The 17,597-nt window shown below is 41.3% G+C and overlaps 1 protein-coding gene across 1 annotated transcript in view; it reads right to left on the reverse strand.

Moving 5' to 3' along the window:
- The window catches only part of adamts3 (ADAM metallopeptidase with thrombospondin type 1 motif, 3), a 325,580-nt gene extending 308,386 nt beyond the window's left edge, over nucleotides 1-17,194 (reverse strand). Inside the window, exons 1-3 of the mRNA XM_088336583.1 lie at nucleotides 16,909-17,194; nucleotides 15,764-15,785; nucleotides 749-1,176 (exon numbers count right to left, since the gene is read on the reverse strand). Of these exons, the coding sequence (XP_088192709.1) occupies nucleotides 749-1,176; nucleotides 15,764-15,785; nucleotides 16,909-16,965 (507 nt within the window). The 5' untranslated portion in view covers nucleotides 16,966-17,194. The remainder of the gene's footprint in view (nucleotides 1-748; nucleotides 1,177-15,763; nucleotides 15,786-16,908) is intronic.
- Between the last annotated feature and the right edge of the window lie 403 nt (nucleotides 17,195-17,597).

Consider the following 17,597-nt stretch of genomic DNA (forward strand, 5'->3'; position numbering starts at 1 on the left):
CCACTTAGCTAGCTCCGGCTCTTCTTCCACGATAGGCCCCTTCATCACGCCGGCACGAGAATTCTTCAGGGCAAGGAGTTGATTCCTTGAATAGACGCATTTTTGTGCGCTAAAACCCATGTCCATAGGATAGAAGTAATCCATAGTGTAGTTGTCAAAACGGGAAGAAAAACACCGAAGATAGGAGCAGACAATAAAACAATAGGGCAGCTGCTGGAAAAGGCAGCCGCTCGTGGCAGCGCCGCTTTGATCTGCAAATATTTTATTTTCTATTTCATGTGTTTTTCAGGTTTCACCTGAAATGACTAAATACTAAATCATTTGGTGCAGCATGTTTTGTTAGTGCCTATAATCGGGCCGGATTTAAACCGTTGGTGGGCCTGATCTGGCCCGCGGGCCGCCTGTGTAACACCTGTGCTTAACATCATGCTAAGCATTACTCTTCCCGGGGAATCTCCTTAAAAAAACCGTGGGTGATTCCTTTTCTAAATATCGCTCCAATGTTTAACGACAGGTTACGGGGAGGTCCGACTGCACAAAAGACCGCTCTTGTTTTATGTTGGGAAGGGGTAGCTTTCGAGGAGATCGGGGGGCTTCGCCAATTAACGGCCACTCAAGCGTAACAAACATGGATATATACAGCCTCTGAAGAACAATGCGCAGTAAAAACACTGACGTAAAGAAACGTCCAGAGTTCTGAAGGCCCCGAAACCGGTCCCTGGATAAGGTCAAGCGACAGCACACTTACCAGTCCGTCGCAGTTGTTAATGGCAACCGAGGCCCCGGGGACGTCCGTGATGTCCCCCACGAAGGTGCAGTCCGTCTTCAGCAAGCCTATCCTCTCCGTCCCGTGGGATCCGGTCCGGTTGGCGTCCGGTCGGGGAGTCGCGTCCGCGGTCCCTTGGTCGTCGGGCCATTCCACTGTCGCCCCCGGTGCCACCAGCCGGTTGTTGGGTCTCAGTCGCAGGTGGAACTCCTTCCCAAAGGCGCTGATGTTGAAGAAAAGATGCTGATCCGACAGGACCGGGGCTGGCATCGGCGGCGGCGTGGTGGAAACCTCCCTCCTGATTCGCTGTTTGTGGGTGGCCGACAACAGGTGGGATAGGAAGCGTCCGTGGGCGTCGGTGCTGAACGGGGTGAACAGGCCGTATTCCTTTAGACGGCGTTTCAGATGGTCTGCAACACGAAATGACAGATTGAGATATCGAACCGAAAAGACAAGACCATATGATTACCGTAAATTCCGGACTATAAGCCACTACTTTTTTCCCTAACTTTCAACCCTGCGGTTTGTTCAGTGATGCGGCCAATTTATGTCATTTTTCTAACGGCCGCTAGCGGCACTCGAATGTTGCTACCATTAACTGCCCTGTCAAAGCTATATTATTATTAAAGCTTTGAAAACTCTCTCGGTGTACCGTCTTTCTTTGTAAATATGTGTAACCCCTGTATCGTATTTTCCGCACTATAAGGCGCACCGGGTTATAGGGCGCACCCCCCAAAAATAGTTTTTGGTCCTCTATTTTCCATACATAAGGCGCACCGGATTATAAGGCGCTACAATGGGAACGTCGACAAAACAGTCGGATAGTTCAGTCATACTTATTACCCCCTTAACATTCCGAAAGCTTGCAAAGAAGCAAATGCGTGTCTCAGACATGTAAGGAAACATTGTCTGTACGATGTCACTCGAATGCATCGTTCCAAATATCATTCGGAAGGTTAAAGTCTTGGGATTCAAGAAATGCCAAACATTTCTTAGTTTCTATTTTCTTTTTCGCTCGCAACTTTACTGTGCATATGACAATAAACACTTGGAATTGAGTTTAATTTAAAAATAGACTCATCACAGAAACATCGAGATCAGTCTGAAACAAGATACTGGGAAAATATATAGCCGGAGTAGCTCACCGAAGTCGTTGCGTTCAATAATAATGTGCAACCATGGTCCTCTTTTATCCGTGAATCTAGTAAATCCAGGAGAGTAAAATATTTACAAATACAGAATATTAAAACATGTTTTCTCTATGCCGTAGTTCAAGCAAACTTGCTATTCGCATTCATCTTTTTCAGCCAATTGCAGGCTTTGTTTCGCCCCTTTAGCCTATGCGAGCCTGTAAATGATAATATGTATTTTGCAACTGTATATTTTTTTATGTATTTATTTGTATTTATTTTAGACACTTATTCTGATATGTTTTGCACGTGTGAACGAAAAATGAGGGGCGGAAGAAACGCGGGGTGCCACTAAAGGTGAGGCACAGACAAGGAAAGAAGAAGGGGTAAAAAGTTTATTCATATTTAGTTTCTTTTGTCTTTTATTAGCATATTCGGTATTGGAGTAATCCAAAAGTAATTGAAAGTAATCCAGTTAAAGTAACCCTACCCAACCCTGGCGACAACCATGAGGGGAGCAGAGAGCTGAATCTCATTTACATTGTCTATACTATAGACCAGGGGTGTCAAACTCATTTTAACTCGGGGGGCCACAAGATAGAACAAACATTCTCTCAGGGGCCAGACTAATGAGGTAGGAAGAATGAAAAGGAGAGATGGACAGAGCGAGAGAAAGAAAGAAAGAAAGAAAGAAAGAAAGAAAGAAAGAAAAAAGGAAGAATGAAAAGAAAAGTTGGAGAGAAAGAAAGAAAGAAAGACAGACATAAACAAAGAAAGAAAGTAAGAAAAAAAGTAACAATGAAAGAAAAAGAGAAAGAAAGAAATACTAGTAGATTGAGGAGAAAGAAAAAGAGAGAAAGAAATAAGAGAAAGAGAGGGAGAGAACAAGAGAGAGGGTGGGACAAAGAAAGAGAGAAAGGGAGAAAGAGAGAGAAAGAGATAAAGGAGAGCAAAAAACAGAGAATGTTAAACAAAAGAGATAAAAAAGAGAAATAGTAAGAGAGGGGGAAAGAAAGAGAGAGAAAAAGAAATCCAAACAGAAATAGAAAGAAAGACAAAAAGAAAGAAAGAAAGACAGAAAGAAAAAAGAAAGAAAAACAGACATAAACAAAGAAAGAAAATAAGAAAGAAGAAAACGAAAAAGAAAAAGAGAAATAAAGAAAGACTAGTAGATTAAGGAGAAAGAAAAAGAGAGAAAGAAATAAGAGAAAGAGAGGGAGAGAACAAGAGAGAGGGTGGGACAAAGAAAGAGCGAAAGGGAGAAAGAGAGAGAGAGAGATAAAAGAGAGCAAGAGACAGAGAATGCTAAACAAAAGAGATAAAAAGAGAAATAGTGAGAGAGCGGGAAAGAAAGAGAGAGAAAAATAAATCCAAACAGAAATAGAAAGAGAGAAAGAGAGAAGGGGAGAAAGAGGATGTTGATGCAAGAGAGAGAGAGAAAATACAGAGAAAAAGAAAATAAGGAAGGGGGAGCAAAATAAGGTAAAGACACAGATAGAGAAAGAGAAGAAGAGGAACAAAGAAAGAAAAAGAGAGACAGAGCGAGTGAAAGAGAGAGAGATAGAAGGTGAGAGAAAAAGGGAGTACGAGAGAGAGAGTGAAAGAGAGAGAGAGAGAGAGAATAAAGAAATACAAGTACAGCATTTGTGAGAGGCGCCTGGATTTGGCAACATCAACTGGACATATTTCAACCTGCAGCTCGTTTTTCTCTTGCGCTTCCCTCAGCTTTGTCTCACGGGCCGGATTCGCGAACCGGCACTTTGACACCTGTGGTCTATAGCGAAGTATTCCAGCAGTACAACATAACAAAGAGGCACCACCTTGTGGTGTGGTGCCTTACTTCGGAATTTTGACTTAACAATATGTGTAAAAGAAGATTAACTTAACCTTATCCTGAAACTGGGACTGTTCATCAGAATTCTGTATCAGTCTTCCGGGTCAGTCCAGGTATGACGTTACGATTCAAAGATGGTGATGACATTTTCGATTGCTGGTTGAAAACTTGACAGCCCGTCAGATTTGACTCAATTTATTCACCGCGTTTCTTTGAGGTTATCTGACATTTATTTAAATGCTCCGAAAGAAAGATTAAACTCCTCTTTTTCTTACTTTTACTCGAGCTGGTTTGTTTTGTCAGATAGTTAGTCAAGAAAAGGGACGGATATTGAATGTATCCAATTACTATTTACTTTGAATCAGGCAAACTGATTGATGGTAATAAATTGTGAAAAATCCTTTCATCAAGGGGTGTCAAACTCATTTTAACACGGGGGCCACACGATAGATCAAACATTCTGTCGGGGGCCAGACGAGTAGATTAAAGGGAAAGAAAAAGAGAAGATGAAGAAATAAGAGAAAGAGGGAGGGAAAAGAAGAGAGAGAGCGGGACAAAGAAAGAGAGAAAGTGAGAGAGCATGGGAAGAATGAAAAGGAGGGATGGAAAGAAAGAAAGAAAGAAAGAAAGAAAGAAAAATAAAGAAAGACAGAAAGAAAAAAGAAAGAAAGAAAGAAAGAAAAAAGGAAGAATTAAAAGAAAAGATGGAGAGAAAGAAAGAAACACAGACATAAAGAAAGAAAGAAAGAAAAAGAGAAAGAAAGAATGAGAGACAGACATAAACAAAGAAAAAAAGTAAGAAAAAAGAAACAACGAAAGGAAGAAAGAGAGAAAGAAAGAAAGACTAGTAGATTGAGGAAAAAGAAAAAGAGAGAAAGAAATAAGAGAAAGAGAGGGAGAGAACAAGAGAGAGGGTGGGACAAAGAAAGAGAAAAGGGGAGAAAGAGAGTGAGAAAGATAAAGGCGAGCGAGAGACAGAGAATGTTAAACAAAAGGGATAAAAAGAGAAACAATGGGAGAGGGGGAAAGAAAGAGAGAGAAAAAGAAATCCAAACAGAAATAGAAAGAAAGACAGAAAGAAAAAATAAAGAAAGAAAGAAAGAAGGAAACAAACAAAGAAAAAAGGAAGAATGAAAAGAAAAGATGGAAGGAAAGAAAGAAAGAAAGACAGACATAAACAAAGAAAGAAAGTAAGAAAGAAGAAAACGAAAAAGAAAAGCGTGAGAAACAAAAGAGATCAAGAGAAGTCGTGAGAGGGAACGAATAGAAAGACAGAAGGAGAGAAAAGAGAAAAGAAAGCGTGAAGGGTAGGAAGAGAGAAAGAGAAAATAGAGAAAAGGAAAAAAGGAAGTTAGAGCAAAATAAGTTAAAAAGACACAGGGAGAGAAAGAGACAAAGAGACAAAGAGCAACAAAGGAAGAGAAAAAGAGAGACACAGAGTGAAAAAGACAGAAAGTGGGAGAAAAGGGGAGGAAAAGAGGGAGAGAGGGAGAGAAAAAGAAATATAAGTGCAGTGTCATTGTTCGAAGCACCTTTCTTTAGCAACATCAAGTTGACATATTTCAACCTGCAGCTTGTTTTTCTCTTGCGCTTCTCTGAGTGTTGTCTCCTGGGCCGGATTCAATCCCCTAGTGGGTCTGATCTGGCCCGCGGGCCGCCTGTTTGACACCTGTGCTTTATTGGTCAAGATGTGTTGGAGGCCCAATTTGACGATTCCCCTTTAGAACTCATTCTTGGCTATCCCTGTCATGATTACTGATACGGGGCACCTGAGTCTGCTCAGACGCTGATTGGCTGCTTCCTTTTTTTAAACCCCCGCCTTCCTGTCAACATTTGTCAGATCGTCTGCAAACCTACGCTACACGCAAGGCAAGCTTTTGTGACTCCTGAATCTATCCTGCCCTGTTTTCCGTCTGATTCCCGTTGCCGACCTCTTTTATGGACCCCTTTATGTTTTGCTCCTCCGTCCCGGCCATCGACCTGTTTTTTCTCGCTCTCGACACTGCCTTCGCTCGACACGGAAGTGCCACTTCCGCGTTCCCAGCTATCTGCTACCTGTGACCGACGATCATCGGATCGTGGGTGCAAGTCCTTTCTTCCTTCTAAATAAAGTAAACGAACGCAATTGGGTCCCGTCTCCGTTCCTGGTCCGTGACAATCCCAGTAAAAATCAGCGTTTCGTGGCCAAATTCAAGCACTTTTTAAGAACCGTTAAAGCCAATTTTTCAATCTATCCAGTACCATTTAAAGTAAAACCTTGTTGGAAATCTTGTATATTGCAGGGTCACAAATATATCTGCGATTTACATATGCAATTTTTAATCAAGCGTGTGGATTTATGTCACGACCAGACCGGGAACAGGACCCAATTGCGTTACCTTTCTCACAAGTTGTATTGGAGGAAAGAGAAAGGGCTGCTGGACGCGGGAAGCAAGTCGCTCTTGTACTCGGATGGTGTTTTGATTGCGGAAGTGAATCTTCCGTAGCAAGCGATGGCGGTGTCATGGACGGAAAAAAACGGGTCGGTAGCCGGGACTGGGAGAGCAAGGTGTGGTCGGGGTCGGAAGCGAGTCGTAAGCCAGAACGGGAGACTAGATGTAGTCGGGGACAAAAAGAGGTCGTAAGCCGGGACGGGAGAGCAGATGTCGTCAGGATCAAAACGGGTCGAAGCCGGACACAGACGGGAGCAAAAAACAGCACAGGTGTGAGTCAGGGTCGAAAAAGGTTTGCCTAGTGTTCACTGAGGTTCGCAGACGGGCTTACAACAGGGGATTGACAGGACTAGTTTTAAATAGGGACAGGGAGCCAATCCGAACCCGCGGCAGTTGGCGTTAAATGAGCGGGCACGGGTGAGTCTCTTCAGTAATCATGACAACAAAATGTGACTCCTTAATTTATATGTATTCCTTTTACTAATACACACTTTATAGTGCCCTGTTTAGGTGTAGCATGCACCTGTGGGTTTGGGTGCAACCCGTAGGGGGCGATGACAATTTAATGAACAATGCCGTACAAACTAATGCGAGATGCCATCAATCCCGAGGCAATTAGAAATGTAATGTGCATAGCAAAGCCACTAGAGAGCTGTGTTGGCGTCATTTTTAAGCACACTTGCTCGTTTCAAGCATTTACCGTAAATTCCGGACTATAAGCCGCAACATTTTTCCCAAACGTTCAACCCTGCGGCTTATTCAGTGATGCGGCCAATTTATGTCATTTTTTTAACGGCCGCCAGCGGCGCTCGAGTACAAAAGGTAAGCTTTAGACCGCTGGAATATATGCGCCGAGGAAGACTGCAACTTCTTGGCTTGTGCGTAAATTAAATTAGCGTAGACATACCCTCATCATGCAAAATGCAAAATGAAAGGCACATGACGCAGCTTTCAAGCTAAAAGCAATCGAGCAGTGTTGCTAGCGTGTTTTGGAATAAGGGAGCGTGGGACGACGTCTATATGACAATGTTTCTTTCGGACACTGAGGAAGACGACTTTGATGGCTTCAGTTCTAAGGGGGAAGATGAGGACGGTTTACCGTGATTTTTACAAGTACGTTATATTTTTTTAACAGACCCGTTTACTGTGTTGCGAGCGTGTTGCTAGCGTGTTGCTACCATTAACTACCCTGTCACAGGCACCGTTTGGGATGAAAGTTATATTATTATTATTAACGCTTTAAAAAATCTCTCGGTGTACCGTCTTTAAATATGTGTAACCATGTATAATTTGTATTTGCAACTGTATATTTTTGTAATGTATTTATCGGTATTTATTTTAGACACTTATTCGATATGTTTTGCACGGGCGAATGAAAAAGAAGGGGCGGAACAAACGCGGGGTGACGAGAAGTGGGGTAAAGGTGAGACCTGTTTATGGACTTGGCGGACAATAGTGGATATATATTTTTCCCACCCTTACCTTTGGAAATATACACTTTTTTCCTTGGATTACTTTCAACGGGACCCGGACTCTGCAGGTCTGCATCAAACCTTAAGTGCCGGTATCATTTTCCGTTCATTTTGCCAGGTGTGATTTTTGGACTGTGTACTTTTATGAAAGACATTCAGTTTCAATCGCGGGACTTAAAGTCGGGTTTGGGTTCATTTTGTGTTTGTGTTACATTTTTTTAATTTAGGCGCATGCGGCTTATATACAGGTGCGGCTTGTGTAAGGACAAAATCGGTTTTCCTCTTAAAATGTGGTGGGTGCGGCTTAGAATCAGGTGCGCTTTATTGTCCGGAATTTACGGTACAAGCACTTCACCCAAAATTCAAAAACGCTTCACTCCTTGAAAAAAACAACATGGTAATTCAAGCATTTTCAAGGATTTCAAACACCCGTACCAACCCTGATATTTGATGTTTATATAAGTTAACGACAGCAAATGAATTGAGCAAGGATTTTTTTTTATTCTAATCCATACAAGTTGATAAAACAGGCCAGAGTGTAAACTAAAACAGTAGATTAGGAAAAGATAGAGCGAAAACAGGGCAGCACGGCGGGGCAGTGGTTAGCACATGTGCAGCACAGTTCATGTCTTGGGAACCTCCTGCGTGGGTTCAAATCCAGCTCCAGACTTCCTGTTCGGAGTTTGTATGTTCTCCCCGTGCTTGCGTGGGTTTCCTCCGGGCACTCCGGTTTCCTCCCACATTCCAAAGACATGCATTTCAGGTGAATTGGCCGGTCCAAATTGTCCCTAGGTGTGAATGAGCGAGTGAGTTGTCTGTCCCCGTGTGCCCTGCGATTGGCTGGCAACCAGTTCAGGGTGTCCCCTGCCCACTGCCCGATGATTGCTGGGATGGGCTCCAGCACCCCCGCGACCCTACTGAGGATAAGCGGTGTAGCTAATGAGATGAGATGAGATGAGAGCAAAACAGGTGTCTTTGGTCCTTCCTTCCTTCCTTATTGCTCCAGCGAAGGTCGGGGGGTCCCGTCCCTGTGCGTTGAGCCGACCAGATGAACCAGGTTTTTCCAATGCTGGCGGTCTTGTGCCAGCTGTTCTGCATCCTCTACGGCAACTCCGTGTTGTTGGAGGTCGCCCGCAACGACGTCGAGCCATCGAGTGCGGGGTTTCCCTCGTGGTCGTCTCCAGCCTGCGGCCTTTGGGTCAAACTGGAGAATGGCTCGTGTCGGATGGTCTGGTGGTAGACGAAGGACATGGCCAAACCAGCGGGTGCGGCGTTGTGCGACCAAGGAAGATGCTTGGGGCTGGCACGTGCGGGCTCTGAGCTCTTTATTGGAGACTCGCTGGGGCCACCTGATGTTCTCGATGGTTCTGAGAGCCCTGCTATCAAAACCATCGATTCTTGTGGCCAGGGTGTCGATGAGCCTATTATGTTACCTCGACGATCTGATGGTGTTTGCCCCCACAGAGGAAGTTGCACTCCAACGCCTGCAGATGGTGTTTACTCGCCTTAAGGAACACAACCTCAAGCTCGCACCCAAAAAGTGTTTTTTCCTCAGACGGACTGTGAAATTTCTTGGGCATGTCATCAGTGAGGATGGAATTCGGACTGACCCCGAGAAAGTGAGAGCGATAAGCTACAATTACCTATCCGGAGAAATGACATGTTAAAAGCAAAAATTGGATTCGATAACGGGGAAAAACAGTTGGAGTGTCTTGGATATGTGTGCCAATATAAAAAGGTGAGGCAAAAACATCTGCTTTGAAAACATCAAAGATCTTTTATGAGGCAAAGACGGAGCACTCTGTCATCATTAGACTCGCTTGTTTGTTTCCAACACCTTGGCAACATGGTCTCGGATCGGCCTTCGGGAGAAAGCAAACGAGGAAAAATATACAAAGAAATACAATTAAGGCAGCTTATTCTACTGCAAAACTGAAAAATCCTCGCTGATTGAATGCAGCATTTGAAAACAGTCATGACAATGATTGATGAGGGTAGTAGTACTTCTTTGACTATGAAACTATAAAATCCATGCTTCAGTGAACGCACCATTCCTTATCACATTATCTCACAGTACCAGAGACGAATTTTAATTCCGTTATGCGTTCCACATGTTAAATCCGTCACTCACAATGCATTGAATATAAAACGTTTTTTTTAATTATTCTAACATGTGAACATTTGCCTCTGGTACCATAAAATAGTGTGATAATGAATGGTGCAAATGGTGCATTCACATAGACGTGTCATGATTACCGATGTAAATCACCTGTGCCCGCTCCTTTGGCGCCAACTGCCGTGGACTCTGATTGGCTCCCGGTCCCAATTTAAAACCACTCCTATCTGTCCCCTTTGGTCAGTCCGTCTGCAAATCTATTTTTACATGGCAAGCCCTTTTTCGACCCTGACTCACACCTGTCCCGTTTTTGCTCCCGTCTGTCTCCGGCTACGACCTGTTTTGCTCCTGACTACGTCTCTTCTCCCGTCCCGGCTTACGACCTCTTCTTGTCCCCTGACTACGTCCACTCTTCCGTTCTGGCTTACGACTCGTTTCCGACCCCGACCACGTCTTGCTCTCCCAGTCCCAGCTACCGACCAGTTTTCTGCCCCTGACACCGCCATCACTCGCTACAGAAGATCCACTTCCGTGTTCGGATCACAAGCCATGTACGAGAGCGAACACCGGATCGTGGGCGCACCCCTTTCTCGTTCCTTCAATAAAACTTGTGGTAAACGTTACGCGAGTGGGTCCTGTTTCCGTTCTGGTCCTGACAAGTAACAATACACATATATAAGAATATTTGTCATGGACTGTTCTAAAATGCTGCATTCAAGCGGCATGGAGCTTTCAGTTTTGTAGTAGAAATAGCTGTATTCGTTTTTGCATGTTTTTCCCGTTGTCATGGTTGCCATGGCGCCCAATAAGCCCTGCCCGTGGGCGCCAGCTGCAGCTTGTTGACAGATTGGCTCCCTGTCAGTATTTAAACTCTGTCCTGTCAGTACCCTTTTGTCGGTCCATCTGCGAATCTCTGTTTTTGCACAGCAAGCCCTTTTTCGCCTATCCCGTGTTTTTGCTCCTTCTGCTCTCCCTCGAAATACGACCTGTTTAGATCTCAACCACGTCTGTTACCCGGTCCAAATAACGATCCTTTTTGTTCTTGACCACGTCTACTCTCCTCTTCCAGCTTCGACCCATTTTCTGATCTCAACCACGTTTTTTGCTCTCTTGTCCCGGCCACTGACCTGTTTTTTCCGCTCCCGACACCCCCATCGCTCGCCACGGAAATAAAACTTCTGGCCCTTTTTCGCCAGTCCTGTGTTTTTGCTCCTGTTTTTCTCCCGCTACGATCTGTCTGATCTCGACCATCCCCAATTATGACCTGTTTTGATCTCGACCACATCTGTTTTCCCGTCCCGAATAACGACCCATTTTCTGATATCAACCACGTTTTTGCTCTTTTACCCCGACTACTGACCCGTTTTTTCCGTTCCCGGCACTGCCATTGCTCACCACGGAAGTCCCACTTCCACGTCTGAGCAACTTACACCCCCCGACCAGCAATCTCCGAATCGTGTGTGCACTCCTTTCCCTTCTTCCCAATAAAACTGTAAGAAAAGTTACGCGAGTGGGTCCTGTCTCCGTTCTGGTCCTGACACCCGTTTGTTTGCTTTTTTTCTCTCAATACATTTGTCACTTATAATGCTTTGAAAAGAAAAATTGAATAAATTGTATTGTCATTGTACTATGTGGAACCCACAACAAAGACAGAGACTTTTGTCTCTGGTACTGTGACTACTGCCTTTTCGAACGCCATCTATATCACTGATGGTCCAGTGTGGGCATCCGCTAGCAAAAGCTTGCGGAACACAACATACAAAAAGGTTTGGGCGGAGTATGAGGTCACTGAATTTCACCCTACTGATATTCTCCCTACTGTATACACCCGGGTGGAGGCCGCATTGGGTTAAAGATTTGCACCGGGGACCAAGCTTGGACACCTATGCCGTTTTTTTCATTTATGAATTAATATACATGCAGAAATTCTACATGTTATATTTTTTAATCTCTGGTTTTAAATAGATAGGTTTCAACAAATTTGTTTTGAAAAGCAAAAATAATATATTAGACTGCTGTTTTAAGCACTTAATTTAGTTTTGTAGTATGACTGTAGTTGTATTTTTGTAGTATTTCTGTAGTCATTTTGTAGACAACCGTTTTAAAATGTAGTATATTTGTAGTATTTCTGCAGTAGTATTTTTAGTATTTTCATAGTTGTACTTTTGTAGCATTTCTGTAGTAATTTTGTAGCATTCCAATCGTTGTATTTTGTAGTATATTAGTAGAATTTCTGCAGTAGTATTTTTAGTATTTCCATAGTTTTATTTTAATCGCATTTCTGTAGTAATTTATTAGCATTCCAATCGTTGTATTTTGTAGTATATTAGTAGTATTTCTGCAGAAGTATTTTTAGTATTTCCATAGTTTTATTTTTGTAGCATTTCTGTAGTAATTTTGTAGTATTCCAACCGTTGTATTTTGTAGTATATTAGTACTATTTCTGCAGTAATATTTTTAGTATTTCTGCAGTAGTATTTTTACTATTTCTATAGTTGTATTTTTGTAGCATTTCTGTAGTAATTTTGTGTATTGTCTTATTTTGTAGTATATTAGGAGTATTTCTGTAGTATAATTTCTAGTATTTCCATAGTTTTATTTTTGCAGCATTTCTGTAGTAATTTTGTAGCATTCCAATCGTTGTATTTTGTGGTATATTAGTAGTATTTCTGCAGTAGTATTTTTAGTATTTCCATAGTTTTATTTTAATAGCATTTCTGTAGTAATTTTGTAGCATTCCAACCGTTTTATTTTGTAGTATATTAGTAGTATTTCTGCAGTAGTATTTTTTAGTATTTTCCATAGTAGTATTTTTGTAATATTTCTATATTTTCTAGTATATCGTTTGTCTTTTGCAGTAGTTTTGCTACAATATTTCTGTAGTATTATAGGGTATTTATGTAGTAGTGTTTTTGTATTATCATATTATGGTAGTGTTTTTTGTAGTATATTTAAGGTATTTCCATAGTAGAATATTTGTAATATTTTTGTCGTATTTTTGTATTATTATCATAGTAATATTTTGGTAGTATTTCTTTGGTATTTTTGTAATATTTTTACGTTTTTTTTTTCTTTTCAAAATGAAAGCAACATAATATATTAGGTCCATGTGTTTAAGCAGTGAATTTGATATTTAGTTTTGCAGTAATTGTGTAGTATTTTTGTAGTATTACTGGTATAGTATTTCTGTGGTAGACACAGAAACCCACAAAAGAGACAAAGTTGGCAAAAAAACATTTTAAAAAAAATAAAAAAAACACAGAATTTATGATAAAATTATGCCTGGAGGAAAAAAGAAAACATCTTGGACAGAACCCAGAATTAGAAAAGAAAATCTTTGAATGGTTTGAAGACTAAAGACAAAATGGATATGGAGTGTCTCGGCTATATGAGTTAGCAAGCTTTTAAGATTACCCGAGGAATATGAAGACGTCCCGTTTTGTCCCATTTCTTTTATCGTCTAGACGGGTTCATATGTAACTAAGTACTTTCAGATTACTGCCTTACTTCTGGTTGTTAGTAATCTTGGGACTTAGGCAATTACTTTTTAAATCAAGTAACTAGTAACCGTAACAAATGACACTTTTTTCCAGTAACCCGCCCAACACTGCTCACAAGAAAACTTGCGGTGGGAATAAAGTGCTTTTTCAACTTGCGAAACAGGAAGTAGTCAAAGAGAGGTCAAGTAGAAGCCTAAAAGATCTTGGGGGGGCAGGGGGTTTTATAGGGGAAGGTTTTAAAGGGGGGCAGAGCGAAAACCATGTCGTGGCTCAACATCTTGCTTAACCTCCCGATGGGGAACAGATGTGGAAGATCCAGAGGTGGATTTGCACTTCCTGTCTTGAGAGAGCTTGTTAAGCAAAGCGCTTGCACGCTAATAGTGTGTAAATTGCGCATTTGTGTAACACTGCCGATGCTAGTATTATATATTCAAGTAATATATATATATATATATATATATATATATATATATATATATATATATATATATATTTCCTGTTTCTGTCCACCCAAGAAGAAGGAAAGGGGTTTAGATATGACCACCATCGTTCACGGGCGGTCAGGTAGGTTACCCTAGATGGGAAAATTTCCAAAAGAAAGGTTGACTACGCACTGTTGGTTTTGCTGTTTCAGCATTTTCCTCCAAAACACATTCCACTCTCCCAGGCCGGAACGACAATGAATATCAACACCATCTTTTACAGGAAGGTAGGTTACCCCAGATGTGAAAAATGCCAAAAGAAAAGATCACTCAGTAAGTACTGTTGGATTTGCTGTTTCAGCATTTTCCCCCAAAACACATTCCACTTTCCCAGGCTGGAACGACAATAATTAAAAACACCATCTTTTACAGACAGTCGGGTAGGTTACCCTAGATGTGAAAATTTCCAAAAGAAAGGTTGACTATGCACTGTTGGTTTTGCTGTTTCAGCATTTTCCTCCAAAAGACATTCCACTCTCCCAGGCCAGAACGACAATGAATATCAACGCCATCTTTTACCGGAAGTCGGGTATGTTACCCCAGATATGAAAAATGCCAAAAGAAAAGATCACTCAGTACTGTTGGATTTGCTATTTTAGCATTTTCCCCCAAAACACTTTCCACTCTCCCAGGCCAGAACGACAATAATTATGAACACCATTTTTTACAGGAAGTTAGGTAGGTTACCCAAGATAGGAAAACAGCCTAAAAACGTCAGATTATGTATTGCTGACTCGGCAGGGTTCCCTGAAAGACATTCTACTCTTCCAGACCGAACAAGTAAGGGAAGATCACAATCATTCACAAGCAAACTAGAGGTGAAAATGCCAGAAAAAAAAGGACTCAGCACTTTTGGTTTTGCTGACTCAGAAGTTTGTCCAGAAAGACATTACACTCTTCCATACCAGAAAAAACATTCAATTTTAACAGAATGTTTTGCATAAAGTTAAAAGGGGTGACCTATATGCGAAAAATTGCCCCCAAAAAGTTAATTTTGCACTTTTGGTTTTGCTGATTTAGCATTTTCTTCAGAAAGACATTCTACTCTCCCAGTCCAAAACCACATTGAATAGGTACACCATCTTTTACAGGCAGTCGGTTGACCCAGATATGAAACCTGCCAAAAAAAAGCTGACTTGGCATTTTTGGTCTTGCTGACTCAAAAGTTTTCCAAATAGACATTCTACTCCCACAGAATGTAAATATTTTGGCCACGATCACAACCTTGCACAAGAAATTAGGTGGATGGCACTTCCAAAAAGGGCAATAGTTCTGTGTCTAAATGCGGGTGATGCTCAAATGGCAAACAGTCATTTTAGACATTCCAATCTTCCAGGAAAGAACAGCATTCAATTGTTTGTCACGTTTGTTCATTGTCATAACCATATTTAGATTGAGAAGTCCCATTAAATCCTACTAACTGTAATAACCTTGTTTCAATTTTTCAAATCTTAAAGGGGCAGTGTATGATGTCTCATGCCTCCTATTTGTGAAAAAAAAAACTTAATTCCGTAAAAAAAACTAAGATAAAATGAAAATCATGAAATCTCATTACAATGTTATTTTTTTGTAAACATTCAAAGGTCGAGGAATTCGTATTTCTTGTTCATAGCAGAGTCCAAACCAAGTAGTAGCCGCCATGTTTGTTCATCTTGCTGCTCCACTGTGCTCATTTGGCACCGGTTTTCGTTCGCATTAGACAATGCAGTGCCATCTAGTGGTCAAATATCGCACAATCTTTCTTTAAATTGTTACTGTGATGCTTCGGATTGTTGTTAGCATTAAGCTAACAGGCTAAAAAAAAAAAAAAAAAGTTATAGTGGCTGTTACCTTGACGTATATTATTTCTATTTGTATTCATATTTATTTTAAAATGAATACATTTAAGAAGAAAATAACCCCGAAAATCTAAATATATTTTTAAAAAATCCTGAAATCTGGTTACTCGCTTAACTGTACTTGGACTTCCGGTATTGTTTTTTTTTTTAAGTGTTATTTATTGATATACTTATTTATTGAATTGCCACTCACCTTCTCGATCATCTTCGCCAACCTGCGAAACAAAACAAAAATGATCAATTCATTTGATTAATATAAAATGCCCAAAACTTCGCGAAAGTGAACAAAAAACGTCTTTATTGTAAACGTTGCGTAAGAGTGCGTGAGGTGTGCGTGCGCGTGCGCGTCAACGTCTTGCACAGTGCACGCATTTAAGGGAGTCAAACGTGCACGCGACCTTTCCCCCCCCCCTCCCTCGGGATGGTAATTCCGGGTCTTTTTAGAGAACAGGCTTTTACGGCTGGGATCGATGAAAAGAGTCGTTTTTTCGGCTCTAAAATACGATTTGGAATCATTTATTACTGACAATAATAATAATAATTATGCACCAAATTCATCCATTTTGAAAATGTATCATGCTATTCTATTATCCTTTATTGTTTCAATACACACTGATTTTCAAATTGTATAAAAATAGAGAGAGAGAAAAGGGAGAAAAAGAGAGAGATAAAGAGCAAGGAAGACAGAGAGAGAGGAGAGAAAAGAGTAACAGAAAGAGAGAGTTAAAAATATAAAGATAGAAAGACAGAAAGACAGAAAGACAGAAAGAGAGCGAATAAGAGGGAAAGAGAGAGGGGCAAAAGAGAACAAAATAGAGAAAGACAGAGAGAGAAAGGGGGTATGTGACAGGATTGAGGAAGAGGCAGGAGAAAGAGAGTGAAATAGAGAAAGACGGAGAGAAAAAGAAAAAGGAAAGATAAAAAGAGCAAAAAATAGATAGAAAGAGACAAGAGAGAAATAGAGAGTGGAAAAGAAAGCAAGAGGAATACAGAAAGAGGTCAAGAAAGAGAGAGAAAAATAAAGCGAATGAAAGATAAAGAAAAAGAAAGAGAAAGATGAAGAAAAATATATAGAAAAAGAAAGAGTCAGAGAGAAAATGAATGCAAAAGAAACACAGAGATAGACAGAGAGAGAGAGACAGTGTGTAAGAGAGAGAGAGGGAGGGTTTCAAAGCTAGCCAGCTATTTACGGATGGGGAGCCGGCTCCCATTCGTTTTAAAGAGTCATCTCATAAAGCCGTTTCGTTCGCGAACCACACACCATTACACTCAGCCCTTCTTCAGTTTTACCTTCAAAACGGCTTCTCAGGGAAAAAAGAATAACGTTTTATTTTTTACCTTGGCGGCTGAAGTCGCGATAAATCCCAATAGCATCAAAAAGGCGAATGACACCATCACGAGTCTTAGGAAATAAAAATAAAAATAAAAATGTAAAAATGAGGTCAAGTTATCCCCCAAAAAAGAAAAGATGCAGAGGAGCAAAAACTCGCCCCAGTCTTGTTGGTACTCTCTTCCTGTGAGGCGAGTTGCGCAACTTTTTTTGGTGCGGGTCACTTTTCGTCACTTCAAAGTTTGAAGTTGAAAGTTTTCGCGTGTCCACCGCCGCTCACTTCCCGGCCGCTGCAGGCTGCCTTTCGCCTGCACGCTTGCTTGCCTTGCTTGCTGCAGCCCCCGCCTAATAAACCAAATAAGGCCGGCCCTGTGTGACGTCGCCAAAACCGTTCACTCCCTTTTTTTGCTCAATCAAGCTTACGAAAAAATCACCTTCATTTCATGCATAAATATTGGGCTGAAATTATTTTTTTTAACTTTCTTTTTTCACCTAGTAGTCCCTTGATTATTGTAAATGGGGATCAAAACCCCCCACGTTCAGCAATCGTCGACCAGGGATAAAGGGTCATGGCCAAAAAAGTGCAGTTCATTTCAGGCAAGCCACAATGTCACGCTCCCGTGGCCCAAACCGAAATAACTACCTGGGTCATGATCTAGAGCAGAAAAGTAATCGAATCCCTTGTTTGTAGTGGTCA

The sequence above is a fragment of the Urocampus carinirostris genome, chromosome 5 (genome assembly GCF_059441175.1).
Source record: "Urocampus carinirostris isolate Australia breed hairy pipefish chromosome 5, RoL_Ucar_1.0, whole genome shotgun sequence".
NCBI classification, from domain to species: Eukaryota; Metazoa; Chordata; class Actinopteri; order Syngnathiformes; family Syngnathidae; genus Urocampus; species Urocampus carinirostris.